Genomic DNA, 16,090 nt, shown 5'->3' with positions numbered 1-16,090 from the left:
TATGGACATATAGGTATTTAGTACTGATACATTTGTGACATAAACGGTATTCAAATATACAGTACTGTTACCCCTAGATCCTGACAGAGTATATACATATGATGGGGAGGGGACTGTACATTGGGAGGGGGTGGGTGGGAGAGAAATATCCATACGGCGGGGAGGGAATATATACATGCGGTGGGGATGAGACTGTCTATTAGGAGGTGGTGGGGGTTTTGGGCATTTACGGTGGCCAGTTTCGAATTGCAGCCTCCCGTAGGTGCTCTTTAAGAGCAGTTTTGAATGTGGGTAGGGCATTCACATTCCTTTACAGCTTTGGGTAGGGCGTTCCACATTGATGTGGCATAATTGCGAAACGTGTTTAGTCCCTTGTTTGAGCCGAATCTGGGTTTAACATGATTTGTGGAGCTCCCTCTGGTGTTGTGATCGTGGTATTCACGGACCTTTGGGAAGTATTTTGACATGTACATGGGTACCTTGGTCGTGTAGTGTATCTTGTAGACCAGGCCCATTGCAAGTTGCTGTACTCTGTCGTCTACTCTAAGCCATCCTAGGTTGTCAAAGTGGGCAGGGGTGAGGTGGGTTCTAGGAGTAAGGCCAAGCAGTAGTCTGACCCCCCCTACCCCCCCCTCCAATGTACAGCCCCCACCCACCCAACCTCCTCCAATGTACAGTTTCTACGTCAAATGTATTTTCTGGACACTTTTTGTATCACAAACGGTACTGTATTTGCAAATCTGATATGTCATAAATGTATAGATGTAGCAGTAGTCTATCTGTATGTCATGTATGTCATATATGTTATGATGAATTGAAAATGGGGGACCCTGATGTAAACAAGACGAAAGTCTTTCTCTGGTCTGCATCCCCTTAACAATTGTATGTATTGAGCTGTACTGTACCCATTCTGCAATCTGTTAATAAACTTTATCAATCAAAAACCAGTTTGTTTTGAGATGTTTGTAATTTTGTTTTTAGCGCCTTTGAGGTGCAAGCATAGTCATAGTACCCTTGAATGAGTGCTCCTGCTAGAGTCTTCAGGGTATTCTTGTTTACCAGTGAGATCCGGTACAAAAATTGTGTTCGTTGGTTGACTTTTATTACATTGGATGCCATTTTGTTACAGGAAAGATTTGCCTCTAGGATGGAACCCAGGTAGGTAATATCTGTCATACATTAGACAGTGATGAGTTGTAAAAGGGCATCCAAGAGCAAATCTGCTAATTTGTTGTAAACTGTATCGAGAGGAATGAGATTTGTTTTGGATGCAACCTGGTAGACAAGTTTACACAAACGGGTGCAGCGTGATTGGTTACCGCCTGGCTGTGGGCCCTACATTGGAATGTTAAACGGTCACCACACCCAGCCATTGACACCTTGGCCCAAGTTGGCCGGCCCTTGCTGCAGCAGCCCAACACACCATCATATACATTTCAAAATTCCAGAACCTGCATGCTCCGTTTTTAAAGAAAATAAAAAGGGTAACTTAATGATTTGTAAATTGTTTGACATTATTCCAAATTATAAGGGGATGGTGTAGTATTTTAATTTGATTAACCATCTTGATCAAAAGTGCATGAGTCTATTCTTTCTCATTATACTATCCACTAAACTGTTTGTGTACAACCTCAATCTTTAGACAATTGTACCAGCATCTTTAATATTGCAGGTTGGGAATAACAAGGTAAAGCAAAAAATGTGCTGCATATCATGGTATAAATTCACATTCAAGTATACTAATGCACCAATATTTGACTCTGATGTTTAGGTACATGTGTAAATGTAAATTTCAGAGATTTGGTCTTCCAACTAATTTTAAATGTTAATTTTTTTTGTTGCAATTACCATACATACACATTTATGGCCCCTGACAAATCAGGATATCTTGCGGAGAACTTTTAACCCAATGTGCATGAAGGCATTGTCTATGGAAAAATATTCAGAAAACAAAAATAATTTTCTAGACAAGTTCAGGGTTTACACCTTATGGCCTATACTTGCAAGAATGTGGTCCAGCCAACACCAGAAATTAGAAGTCATAGAACCCAATCGTTTTCCAAAATAGTCGTTTTTCCCGGAATTACTGGCAGCGATCGCCTCAAGTCTGCCTGAAGCGGAACTAGCCTAGCGTTAGACATGGCGATGGATGCAGTGTCAAACTTTGTTAGACCACTGCAGTGCACTCCCTCGTTACAGCGGTGGTCAATCAAGTAACGTTAACTTTAATTTGACCTGCATCAACCATGTTGCACAAGTTTCCCCTACAGCTGGTTTATCAAACTTATGTTGGAAGTGTTGCTAGCTGCAGTAGTTAACGTAACAGTTAAACGCAAATGTATATAACCACTTAACTCGACAAATAACGCTACACTTAAGAAACATGAAAATATCAGCTACAATCCAGTAGCTGGTCTTAAGTCTTCTTTATGGCCTACATCAGCGGTTCTCCTCAGTAAAACGGGGACAAGTTTTATTCACCATTTAATTCATTGGACATTAATTTAGCCCAATGAGATTATGTATAAGACTATTACAATCACAGGTTTGACTCTCCAGTTCCCAGCTACAGTATACAGTGATGAGATTCTGGAGTAAGTCATATTGAACAATTATCTTCTCAAGATGCAAGTCCTTGGCGATTTGAGAGTCAACCAGTCAAGCCAAAAACCAGTGGGGGTGCTCGACAGAACAGTTTACCTCAAGGAATTGAGGTATGAATTAAATGCAAAGGAATATGGGATAGTCGCACATTATTCGGTTGTGAAATTGTACATATTATTCATCGTGTGCCCGAGTTGAATCCGTGGTTCAATAACAACAAAGTCACAGGTCAGTTTGTAAAAAAACAGAAAACGACCAATTTTATTGTTGGCAAAGTGAGAGTTTTAGGACCAGTCGGCGGTGGCTCCACCCCAGTCTGAAGCCTGGGCGGTGGGGGCAGCAGACCAATCCTCTGTGGCGGGCTGGGTACTCCAGTCCTCTGCAAAAGGAGCAACGGGGATACATGTTCAGTGACGAGTGGCAAAGGGTACGTAGCGGTTTAGAGAGCAACATTTTGAATGCTTATGGTGACTTTTAATCTAAATACAGGCAGTCTCACCTGAGAAGACCTCACCTCCAGGGGCAGTAGCTGCAGCAGGCTTGGCAGGGGCAGCCACTGTAAGAGACGGGACCCAAGTTAGGCTCTTTTTCAGCAACACCCTGCTTCACACACGGTTGCATACATTCACACCTGGGACATGCCCAGTACCACCACAGTCCGACAACGTCGGCCACTGAGCAGCTCCACGGGAGTAGTTCTTACCTGCAGGGAACTGCTGGATGGGTACGGATGGAACGGCCACGCCCTCAGACCAGTCGGCCACCTCGGGCTGCGTGAACTCAGCGGCTGGCGCGGTCCACTCTCCCTGGAAATCCTCCTTTCCAACTGCCTTCTCTGCCAAAGCCTGCTCCTCCTTCTCAATCTGCAGGATAGGGACGTGCAGCACATGGCATGTGAGACAAATGGCAAGACATCTGAACGGTGATCAAAGGGACAGGTGCACCCAGGCCATCATACTGTATGTGGACAGTTAGAGTAGTTGGGACAGTGCTGCATTTCCCATACACACTTGTGACGGCCCACCACAATATGAACCAGTATCTGACGCTACTTTGCAAAACACCAAGGTGCTCAAATGGGTATAGGTAAAAATAGGTATCTGGTACACTTAGGCGAGGAAGAGAAACGGGAGTATTTATTGATTTAAAGTTAATAAAAACATTTCTTTGAGGTGCTTCACAGTATACTGCCAGCACCACATAACTGCCCGACAGTGACGTAGATTTAAACCTGCAAAAATCCATAAAAGCACAACCGTCTACAAGTTGAACAATATTTTTTTGTGTAGCAAAACCTATACCCACTTCCCCCTGTAGAACAGAGAGGTGAGAGGAGATAAGCCTTGCGTTTCTGTAGCACACGTCCTACACCCAACACTGCACAGACAGGACAGCGTCGGGCTCTAACGGTGTGCAAAACATTATTCACAATGTCTATAGTTCACTTTAACATTACATTTTCCCAAAACATTCTATTTCAATCAACTATTGGTAATAACAGACTTGGACTTCAAATAACCTGCCACAAAATAGGATGACAGACGTCATTAGGGCTGCACCCCTCCTAGTCCATTACTCGGTCAGTTTGGTCTTAGTCAACCAAGATTCTCCTAGTCCATTTGTATGCTTTTTTTCCTATACTAAATTTCTCTTCTTCTGAGAAATCTCTGATAAGATGAGATTTCAAGGTCTTTCTGCATGATTTTACAGAATTATGAAATCTATGACCATTAGTTCAGATTCCTTTCATAGTCACATATTCGGTAACTTTTACAGCAAACATTTTTTTCTTCTTTTTCGCTTTGTTGTAATTCCTCGATGGTAGCAGCATCCATTATGATATAAAATAAAAATAGCATAAAATAAAAGCAAGATGACTATATACAATTCTAACATGTGTTCATAAAAACCAACATATTTCTTTGAGGTGATTCACAGTATACCGCCAGTCTATACTGCCAGCACCACATAACTGCAGTATACCGCCCGTCCCAGCCAGCACCACATACTGTATAACCGCAGAACCTGTGAGAAACACTGCTGTGTAGGCTTACCTCCTCTGGATCCCTGTAGAAGAAGAGATCAGGCATGACCTCCCAGGGGTGCTCCCTGGAGATTGTGCCCCTCATCCTCAGCACCTCCCTGGCCAGCATCCACCACATCAGACCCACAGAGTGGTGACCCTGGAACACAAACAACAGACATGGATGGACCATCTAAAGTAGTGTGGAAAAGCCACAAGCTTTTTCAACAGTCTCTCTTTTAGCCTCAAACATAACCGATATGGCTGGTATTGGCACATATTACCAGATGGAATTGACAAGGTCCCGAATCGACTAGAAGGGTAATTCCTATTTTTCCACAATCTGGGATCTAAATGACTTGAGCCAGTTTCGTGGCTGCTGGCTTAAGAAATCGTGCTCAATACTGGACCCAAACTTGCCCCCACTATTCCTATATTATGTCTACAAGTTGAACAATGTTTTTTGTGTAGCAAAACCTATACCCACTTCCCCCTGTGTAGAACAGAGAGGTGAGAGGAGATAAGCCTTGCGTTTCTGTAGCACACGTCCTACACCCAACACTGCACAGACAGGACAGCGTCGGGCTCTAACGGTGTGCAAAAAAGTATACAATGTCTATAGTTCACAAATTAAACAGAAACAATTTATGCAAAACATTCCATTTCAATTAAGTATTGGTAATAACAGACTTGCACTTCAATAACTTGCCACATAATAGGGTGACCGACGATATTAGGGCTGCACCCCTTTTAGTTCATTATACTGTTGGTTTGGTCTTTAGTCAACCAAGATTTTTAGTTCATTTTAGGGATGCCCCGATCGATCGGCCACCGATCGTTATCGGCCGATACTCAGTATAAATATGCAATCTGTGAATTCCGATAATTAGTCATATTCGCCGATAGCGGAAACCGATCAAGCGAAGCTCTCACTCGCTGTCCGTCTCAGACACACACGACCTGCAAACTGCCGCTGCTCCTCCTCCCTAGCCCCGCCCGCCCCCGTGTAGAGTTTGTAAACAAAGAGGTGCGGCTCCTCTGCTCGAGTCTGTAGTGCACTGCATTCGACCTGCGCTAACGTTAGCTACCTAGCTATCGTTACTGTTTAAACAAAATTACCCAGTCAACTATTCACGTTTAGTAGGCATTGTCTAACGGTATTTAGCCGGCTAGCTACCGATAGCTCCTGATATCAACAAATGATCCAGAAAGTCTAGTAGTTCATGTTCATACCTCAGTTAGCTTGCGTTAGCTGACGTTCGTTTACTGTTCAAAACGAAATGTCCCATTGAACTAAAGTTCTGTCTTAACGTCATCTAGCCGGCTAGCAGTAGCTACAGATAGCTCTTGATATCAATGTCTTATAACATTGATTTAATGCGTATTCGAGCTGAGGGCTTGCTGAATGTGAAATGACCAAAGCACTTAACGTTACCAATGGGGTCCCGCTGCAGCGCCGGAGAATCCTTTTTGGAGCTGGGCTACTAGAGTACACACAGACAGTGGAGCTGTTTGCAGATAGTGAGCATTTTGACTTGTTGCGTGGTGGCGATGTCTCGCAGATAATACAAGTACAAGTCTAATTATATAATATATATATAAAAAAAAAAAAAAAACGTTATATAAAATAATTTTTAATTTCTTTTTAATCAAAAACAATCGGTATCGGATCGGTATCGGCCGATATGGCTCACGACGATCGGTGATCGGTATCGGTGGCAAAAAACGTGATCGGGGCATCCCTAGTTCATTTGTATGCTTTTTTCCCCCCCCCCGATACTGAAGAAATGTTTGAGAAATCTGATAAGCATGAGGTTTCAAGGAGTCTTTCTGCATGATTTTACAGAATTGTCGATTAAATCAGCTAATCGAATTAGTCGACAAAATCTATGACCATTAGTTGACTAATAATTCCTTTAGGTCGAGGGCAGCCCGTAGGCTTCATAAAGCACCCGGCCCTTACCTTGTTGTTGCAGGGGATGGCGATGTCCACGTATCTGAGAGGGGAGTCAGTGTTGCACATGGCGATGGTTGGAATGTTGACGTATGAGGCCTCGGTCAGCGGCTGGTGGTCAGCGCGGGGGTCAGTCACGATCAGGAGGCGGGGCTCCCTGAACGCTGCCTGGATCTGATTGGTGAAGGTTCCAGGGGTGAAACGACCTTGGAAGGTGGAGGCACCGGTGGAAGAGGCGAACTTGAGGACAGCTCTCTGTGACGACAAAAAGAAAACGGGTCAGGATATGACAGATCTTAGACATTGATATAAGGCCAGTGTAATTGTCTTTTCTTCAACATAGCCTACAAAAGACCAAAAGCTACAGTGCATTTCTTATATACCATCAATAGTCTAGCTTAGATGCTCTCAAACAGGAAGCCCTATGTTCCCATTGTATGCAAAAAAATGCAAACAGCTTTAAATGTCAATGTATGATAAAAGGCATTGTAGTTATTACAAAACAAAATGTGCTTAATTTTTTTTTTTTACAATTGTCTACAAGTTGGGGGAAAAAAAGTGTAGCAAAACCTACACCCACTTCCCCCTGTGTAGAACAGAGGTGAGAGGAGATAAGCCTTGCGTTTCTGTAGCACACGTCCTACACCCAACACCGCACAGACAGGACAGCGTCGGGCTCTAACGGTGTGCAAAACATTCACAATGTCTATAGTTCACTTTAACATTACATTTTCCAAAAACATTCTATTTCAATCAAGTATTGGTAATAGACTTTCACTTCCAATAACCTGCCACAAAATAGGTTGACAGACGTTATTAGGGCTGCACCCATCTTAGTCCATTACTCGTCAGTTTGGTCTTAGTCAACCTAGTCCATTTTTATGACTTTTTTTTCTATAATTTTTTTTTCTTCTTTTGTCCTTCAAAAGGACAGGTTCCATCGATCTACAGCAGTCCCCAATGAGGCAATTACACTCTAGCCCAGGAAAAATGTACAATGTTCATTGCAATGATGAATTCTGTTTAACAAATTTCTGCATCTTGTTTAAAAAAAAATATATAAAACAATTAAGGTCTGACTTCTGGATACGAGCGACATCTGGTCTTGGCTAGATGGACCACACTTGTAAATTTAGGTGTTTTCATATGCCATGTTGACTGTAAGAAAAACATTAAATTACACTGGCTTTATCCTTTAACTAAGGAGAACAATGTTACTAAACGCTCCGACACACTTAAATACCGGATTGCGGTGGTATATTGTAGTCCCAGCTTTTTTCTCATTAGGTGGCGCAGTGGTCACATACTGCGGCTGTTAGTCGGGAGGGGGGGGGGTCCCACCTGTCCAGTGTTTCTGGAGGAGATGACGCAGACGTCAGCCGGGTTCTCGATGGCAACGATGGCCCTCGCCGCCAGGAGCAGCTTCTCCCAGGTCTTCCTCAAGTTGACGATGTACACACCTGTGGACCGAGAGAGGTGGATGTAAACACCAGAGGGCAGTAGAACTAGTGACAATGTACACACCTGAGGACCGAGAGAGGTGGATGTAAACACCAGAGGGCAGTAGAACTAGTGACGATGTACACACCTGAGGACCGAGAGAGGTGGACGTAAACACCAGAGGGCAGTAGAACTAGTCAGTTTGGTATAGTTTGCCTAGTTTCAGATTATCCAATTTTACACAATATACATGGGGGTAGGGCAAGGGCGTAATTTTGTTTTCAATGGTGGAGGGGACACATTTGGGGGCGTAGTCTGTTGCGTAGAGTTGTAGGTCACGGGGGTGGGTGCTATTGAGCACACCTGACGACATGGCTGTTGTTATGCAAAGACAGCTGTGGTCGGTACTTAGCGCGTGCACACAGAAATGCGACTCGTCCCGCCGGGTGCTCACCTGGCTACCTTTCTTTGCATGACAATGGCTCAGTCAGGTCGTCAGACCTGAGCTCAGAGATGAGACAAGCAGCCGCTTTCCGTGTGGTCTTAGTGCTGCGTCATGTCACGTTTATTATCGTGTAACATTGTTTTGGACGGTAAAAACATGCAGGGGACAATAACTGCCTTTTGAAAACATGCAGGGGACATGTATCCCGTGTCCTCCCCCATAATTACGCCCCTGGGGGAAGGGGTTCCAATCACATCTTTAGCTTGCCTTAAAGAGGTACTTCAAAAATAAAAACTCTTAAGAAGTTTTGCACAGTTGTGCCGTGTTAATTACAGCACTGAAATGATGTAGATGAAGATAGCAAGACCTCGTCTTGAAGAGACTGCTACCTTAACATTTAATAGTTGTAATTAAGGCCTTGGTTACACTGGGTGAAAACAGCAATGTTGTATTTTTGAATGATTACGTTTGCATGTCCAAGTTAAAAGGAAACGCCGTTTTGGCAGGAAACCGCGTTTTCCTAGCAGCAACGCTGAAAGGGTGTTTGTTTTGAAAACTCCCCAACAGTGCCATGTAATTTGCGCGAGTCAGAAACGGAGCCGTTCATGCCCACGCCAAATTCTCCCCTGGCTGGACCTCGACTCAGTCCATTAGTCCAAACATCAGAACTATTTCTGGGAGTCACTTGCAATATCGCGCTATAATTAATATAATTAACCGTCTCCCGACACCAACCGGCCATATGGGGAGGCTACACAGGATATCAGCTGCGTCCTCCTCAGATTCCCTGTAGCTGCGGCTAAACTAAGCTCATGTGTTGTCAAGTTATTGTTATAAGGAACCCAGTCCAAACTACAACAGTCTGCATCCCCTTAACACTTTGCGTGCCACGCCCGAGAATATTCGGGTTTACGCCCCGACCGTTGAGTGCCAGGCCCGAGAATTTTTTTTTTTTTTTTTTTTTAGCAACCTGAAATCATATTGCATCACGCGAGCCTACCGTTGGAGATCCAGGAACCGCCGGCGATCAGATGTGAAAAAAGCGCCCCCTATCGTCTCCCAGATGGTAAATCACCCTTTTGGAATGGACTCAATGAAAGTGAATGGGAGAACGGATTTCTGACTCCACATTTTACTTCTCACTGATGCAGCCGGGGTTACCAGCAGTGGTGCAGTGGCAAATTGACAGTAGGTCAAACGCTCCACGCGCGTGCATGCACAGTTTTTTTGGCTGCTCTCGTCCTGCAGCTGGATACTATTGCCTCACAGCGCGGCCCAGAGAGCGCCGCTGGCTCTGCGGCTCTGCAGCTGCATGCTTCTCCGGGAGTCCGGTTGGATAATGCCATGTAAAAAGCGATTGCGCGTACTTCAGCCTCAGTGACCGAGGTATAACGCCGTTATACCGAGTTATACCAGCACTGCACCACTGGTTACCAGAGTTCATTCTGGAGCCTCTGAGCCGCGGGGAATCATGTGTTCTACTGTACACACATTGGATCAATACACTTATCGATTTTTTCGAATGGTGATCAGGAATTGGAATATACCATTTGGATACCATCTGATGTCAGGTAAGGAATTTAGGATAATCAGACTCGTTTTCACGGAGATATAAGCGTTTCCACTATATGTGATATAGCTGTTTTGACTGTAAAAGCCATGAGGAAATAATAGCAGCAATTATCAGCGCACGGCACGAGCGTGCGCACATATACTATCGATCATCTAGCATTTATTTGAAAACGATTCATAAATAGACCGACAAATGATAACGTTCTGGAATATTCCAGTAAAAGGAGATCATAGAATGGGTTGTTTTCCCCCGGAAAACGGGTGATTTTCAAAATGCTATCAAACGGAAATGAAGCGATAAAAATACAATCTGCCTTGCCAATGTTGACTGGAAAATGATTATTTGATAAGCGATGGGCAGATTAGACACATAGCCATAATTTAAAACATAGATTAGGCGATATTAACGTTAACATTGGCCGTGGAATCAAGGGGGTAAAAAGGAAAACCCGGCGTGGCACTCAGTGTTAAATAAGCTAATTTCCCAAAATGGAGTTTTCCTTTAACATCTTCCCTGGAGTTAGACAAGATACATATCTTTTTTGTCCATCTGCATGCATTAGGCTTAGGCCTGCACCGTTAGCATAGCTTAGCTTCATCACTGGAAGTGGGTCAGACCTTTACCCTGAAGTTCCCTACAGTCACGAACGACACTCTAATGTTCCTTTTTTTTTATCCACTTTCTCCCATTTTCTATATTTTCTCCCATCCCAATTTCGTATCATCCAATTCAACCCTCCCCTGTCACGGACGCCGTTTCTTGCCTCCCACAAGCCGGCTGCAATGTGGACTAAGTCATACATAGCACAAGTGCCCTCCGGTACGCGTGTAGCTTTATGCCAAGCAAGCAGTGCAAAAATTTACCGTAGTAGCATGCAGTAATGCGCCTTTCATTTTCGCGGAAATAGGCTGTCTATTGCCATTCTCTTTGACAAACTCTAACCTTAACCAGCTCCTTAACAGCGCCTAAACTTAACCGTTCTAACCTTAACCAACTCCGAAACAATGCCTAACCTTAACCTTAACCATAGAAATTATATTGCCATTCTCTTTGACAAACTCTAACCTTAACCAGCTCCTTAACAGCGCCTAAACTTAACCGTTCTAACCTTAACCAACTCCGAAACAATGCCTAACCTTAATCGGCGAAAGAATACACGTTAAAAAAAAATCACGTTAAAAAATATTTTCGATGGGATTCGAACTCGCCAGCAAACAAGCCATAGGATCCACAGCCATGTGTCCTAGCCAATTGAGCTATTTGTTGGATACTGAATAAGGGGCGGTGACTTATATATATTGAGCTCCGCTCGTGTCGCATGCGCGGGCACCTCGCGCGAGCACGCCGGCGCACGCACGCACCTGAGCGAGCACGCCGCCGCCGGTGCACGCACGGTAGCATTTGTCTGAAAAGAAGGGCGCTTTACCGCACTAGCGTGCGGTGACGAATGCGGAAGCATTTTTGCACTGCTTGCTTGGCATTAACGTACAGGCCTCCGGTACTTGAGGTAACAGCAGTCGCATCTTTTCACCTGCGCAGCTCGATCTCAGTGGCGAGGAGTAACGCGTGGGAGGCTCACGCTGCCCCCGACACTTCCTGATTCTACTGCGCAGGCGCACCAACTGACCTGTAGGAGTCGCTGTCCACCACGCCCGATCCCCACCCATCAGTTTCCCACCCCCTAATACGGCCAATGTGTATTAGTACGGACAACCAGCTAAACTGAAAGCAGTGCATGTGAGCGGATCGGAGCGTGAGCGGCGCGGGGCGCGGAGCGGCCGGTTTTGACGTGAGCGAGGAGTGGGTTTTAAAATGAGTCGGCGCGACGTCCGGAGCGAGAGTTCTCCTCCGCTCCAATCCACTCCAGGCCGCTCAGTGGTTTAACACTGATGTAATATATACATGCAGTACAATGCCAAAGCAACAGATGGCGATGTACAAACATGAAGGCCATTTTCAACCAATGAGAAGGGTGAACCTGTGATAGGCTGTTCGTTCAGGCTTTGTCACTGTAGAGACGCCCACACTCACTCCAGTTGAAAAAGTATCGACGCCATTGTTGTTGACGTTAGCTTACATGCTAACGTTAATGGCAGCGGCCATAGCATTGTGGCTCGGCTAGCCTATCATCGCTTAATAGAGATAGTGAATGAAAACAACGTTATTTAACATTGCAGAATGGCTACAATTACAATGCGGCTCAATACAAACAATTGTTAAGGGGCCCAGGGGGTGTAGACTGTTGTAGTTTGAGCTCATTTACACCATGCTCGAAAAAAAGAAAAAAAAAACTGCCGAGCGATCTGGCGCGGGGAGCGCTCGATTCAAGGTGAGCGGGGAGCGAGCGGAGAGCGACTTGGGGGCGGGGTCAACATGAGTGATTAGCGGAGCGGACCAAGCTTTAAAGAGCGAAGAGCGGATTTCTCGGCCGCGCCGATCCGCTCACGTGGCCTGACTGAAAGCAAATGTGGAGCGCTGGGCTCGAACTGACGAGCCCAGCGTCTCCAGCATTTCGTGGTGAGCGCCTTGCCCACTACGCCACGTAGCCGCCCATACACTCCAATGTTCCTATAAACATGTTGTGACCCGTGTATTTATTACCACGTGGAGAAATTAATTATTCGACATTTACGTTTTCTAAGCAAATAATACTCTGAACAATTTTTTGCCGAACCACTCCTCTATGGGCTCAGTGATTTCACGTCACCAGTGCTACTTTCTAACGTGAGGCCAGAGTTTGTTTACATTTTCATTTCATTCAAAGGATCCGAACAGATTTAATTTTATGGATACCATGACTGTGGTAAGTTCTCATTTATGTTTTTAGATGGAAGGCTGTATTCCATCCGTCTAACGTTAGCGAATAGGACAGTCACAACGTTGCTGGATTATCGACCTAGTTAGCCCCTTTCATGACTGCGATGCACAGCTACAGGGTTTGGGCGAGTGAATCCGCACTCGTGGTATTATTATAACTAATTTATTGTGTAACGCTAGCCCCTTAAAACTTACCAGTCATGGTATCCATAAACTTCAATCGGTTCGGATCCTTTGAATGAAATAAAATGTAAACAAACACTGGCCTCACGTTAGAAAGTAGCACTGGTGACGTGAAATCACTGAGCCCAGAGAGGAGTGGTTAGGCAAAAAATTGTTCCGAGTATATTTGCTTAGAAAACTTAAATGTTGAATTCAATTATTTTTTATTTCTCCACGTGGTAAACACACAGGTCACAACATGTTTACAGGAACGTTTGAGTTGTATTTCGTGACTGTAGGGAACTTCAGGGTAAAGGTCTGACCGACTTCCAGTGATGAAGCTAAGCTACGCTAACGGTGCGGGCGTTCCCTAAGCCTATGCATACAGAGACAAAAAAGGTATGCATCTTCTTGTCGAACTCCAGGGAAGATGTTAAATAAGCTAATTTCCCAAAATGTTGGAGTTTTCCTTTAACAATTGTTTGTATTGAGCCGTATTGTACCCATTCTGCAATCTGTTAAATAACGTTCTCATCCATTCATTCCACTAGCATTAACGTTACTAGGTTAATGTACGATAGCCACAATGCTATACTATTATAATGGCATATCTCAATCACGTTAGCACGTAAGCTAACAAAATCGGCGATCTTTTTGTGAGACTAAACTCTCCGCTCTTGGTGGTAAATTGGTTTTGTTTTCATCAACAAATGAGGCAGAACAGTGAATGTATCCGTTTGTTTATTGCACTTTATTTCTTGCTGAAAAATAAATGCTATGTTGCTAAATGGCTCATGCGAGGTATTTAAAGATGGTGGCTTTGTTGTTTTTTAGCAGGAAGTGTATTTTTCAACCTGATTGGTTGAAAATGGCCTTCATGTTTGAACTACATCGCCACCTACTGCTTTGGCATTGTACTACATGTATATACATCACTCTGTGCTCACGAGACAAAACGACGTCCAACTTGCCTGCCAATACGCAGCGTTATGAAAAGCTAAATGAAACGAATAGTTTTGGCCCTAATGTAACCGCAACACAACACTGGATTCAATGTCCCCGATGACATCACTGGTGCCCATATTCAAATAAATTTAGTCACACTAAATTAATGTTTGCAAGTTTTGGTGTAGGCTGATTCACTTTCATGAAGGCCCTTTATCTGCAGTGGTTTGAGCATTTAGTTCCACTCTTCCCTACACAAGAGCAAGGTAAATGTGGAAGCGCTCGGCTGCGGATCTAAATAAAACTACTGCGACTGTGATGCCAGGACACAGGTGTCCATGTTTACAGTGCATGTCGACACTCACCATCACTTTTTCTCTTGTAGATGTAGTCCTCCATCTGGAAGTCCATGTTGGTGCCTCCCAGGTGGGTGGACGCTGCCAGGAACTTCAGCACATCCTCCTCCTTCATCTGAAGGACATCCAGACCTCCGGACATCTTGAGAGCTTTCCCTGCGTAACGGTTTAGACGGGAGAGCTAGAGGATGGAGAAGAGCCTGGGTTAGGTCGCAGTCAATATATCCCGCTAAGCCAGCATAATGGTAAGGTTATTCATATGATGCTGTATTAATTTCCTAATAATATGCCCATTAGGGCTGAGGCCAAACGTTCGAACCTTCATTCGTTAAGTTGGCATTCTTCTAAATAAACATTCAAATTCTTTATAATTTTTTTTAATGTTTGTCTAATCATTCCGTTTAAACCAATGGGGTTTCTCTTCAGTTGCAGATAAAGATGGCTACACTAATATTATAGTATTAAGAAAGTGATGAGTTATATTCATTAAAGAAAGTTGATTTAATAAATAAATAAAACTCATTTAATCCAGATTGATCACTTTATTCAAATTGAGGATTAGTTTGAGGAGATTTATAAAAAATTAAAAGTTATATATATTTTTACGATGGTTCAAACGTCCATTCGAAAAACCCTGACGAAGTTCGAATGCCAAAAACAGGCTTCGGGACAGCCTTAAGGCCCATAGGCGTAGGGGGATGCAGCAGACATGTGCCCCTCAATATCAAGAGGTAATGTCATCCCCCTCGAAATATAGCCAATACGAAAAACAACCTCCCTCAGGTTTATTTATTTTTAAGTTTGTTAAAGGGATTCAAAACATGTATATATGATATATCCTTCTTACTTGCAACTACATACTTGAAAGCAATACAGAATGCCTGAGCCTTACTGCATTTTATTTGTGTCAGAGGGTACCTGAATGTTGGCACAAATTGGTACACGAGAATGACATCAATCTCATTGACCACCAGTTTAAAATCAATGAATGAACCATCTCCCGTTACATGACACCATTTTGGGATGCAGACCAGAGAAAGACTTTAGTCTTGTTTACATCAGGGTCCCCCATTTTCAATTCATAGTGAAACATAAAGATGGGCTTTTACAAACATAATGGTTAGTAGTCCTCATTTCAGAGCATTAACGGGAAAGAATGGGGTCGGTATGAATAGTTTGGATCATAGAGATGAACGGGTTTACAAGCGAGTTGCAATGAGGCGCGCGGGGGACAGGGTTCTGACAAGTCAGGCGCGTGGCAGTGGCTACAATGTATCTTAGCATTGGCGTATACTTTTCTATGGGAAAACCAAGGTCATGTAACTCCATTTACTGTGTAGGGGCTAGTGTGTGATATCCTTATTGGGTTATTTTGTTTAATTGAATTTCTTCCAGTGACCTTTGGTGTTTCTAGAAGAGAAAAAATACACTTTAAACTCACCACGAAACAACGCCGTATGGAAGTCTAGGCACACGGTAGAGAAGAGGCTTATGGGAGGAAATGACGTAGTATATATACTAAAGTTTCCAAGTTTGTGATTGGTTGTTGTTCTGCACTTCCGCGTTACATGGAGCTCGTGAGCGTCTGTACTTTCCGTAGCCGCATTTCTGGCAGACGTTTCTGGTCATGTGACATGTGCGCCCAATAGCGTGACGAGCTGTGTCTTTGCCATTTACACGTCAAACAGCCTGCAAACTTCCTGGCGTTCTATCGCCATGCTCTAAGATAAACTCTAACCTTAACCAACTTCGAAAGAGTGCCTAAGCTTAA

General features: G+C 43.9%; 1 protein-coding gene across 2 annotated transcripts; it reads right to left on the bottom strand.

The window, feature by feature from the left end:
* Window positions 1–2,833: 2,833 nt before the first annotated feature.
* Window positions 2,834–15,811, bottom strand: LOC311240241 (small ribosomal subunit protein uS2). Of its 2 annotated transcripts, none has more exons than XM_084328789.1 (8): window positions 15,761–15,811; window positions 14,329–14,500; window positions 7,923–8,041; window positions 6,591–6,836; window positions 4,659–4,787; window positions 3,308–3,467; window positions 3,104–3,160; window positions 2,834–2,983 (listed from the first exon to the last, which is right to left on the bottom strand). In XM_084328789.1, exons 2-8 carry the CDS (start codon window positions 14,459–14,461, stop codon window positions 2,889–2,891), a joined length of 939 nt encoding a protein of 312 aa, XP_084184915.1. In that variant the 5' UTR covers window positions 14,462–14,500; window positions 15,761–15,811; the 3' UTR covers window positions 2,834–2,888. The 2 variants fall into 2 exon arrangements, with proteins under 2 accessions (XP_084184915.1, XP_084184916.1); XM_084328790.1 differs by having other exon boundaries at window positions 3,119–3,160.
* Window positions 15,812–16,090: the final 279 nt, after the last annotated feature.

Source organism: Notolepis coatsorum (genome assembly GCF_963971535.1).
Source record: "Notolepis coatsorum genome assembly, chromosome: 14".
In the NCBI taxonomy this organism is placed as follows: domain Eukaryota; kingdom Metazoa; phylum Chordata; class Actinopteri; order Aulopiformes; family Paralepididae; genus Notolepis; species Notolepis coatsorum.
This window is presented reverse-complemented; position numbering and strand designations above follow the sequence as displayed.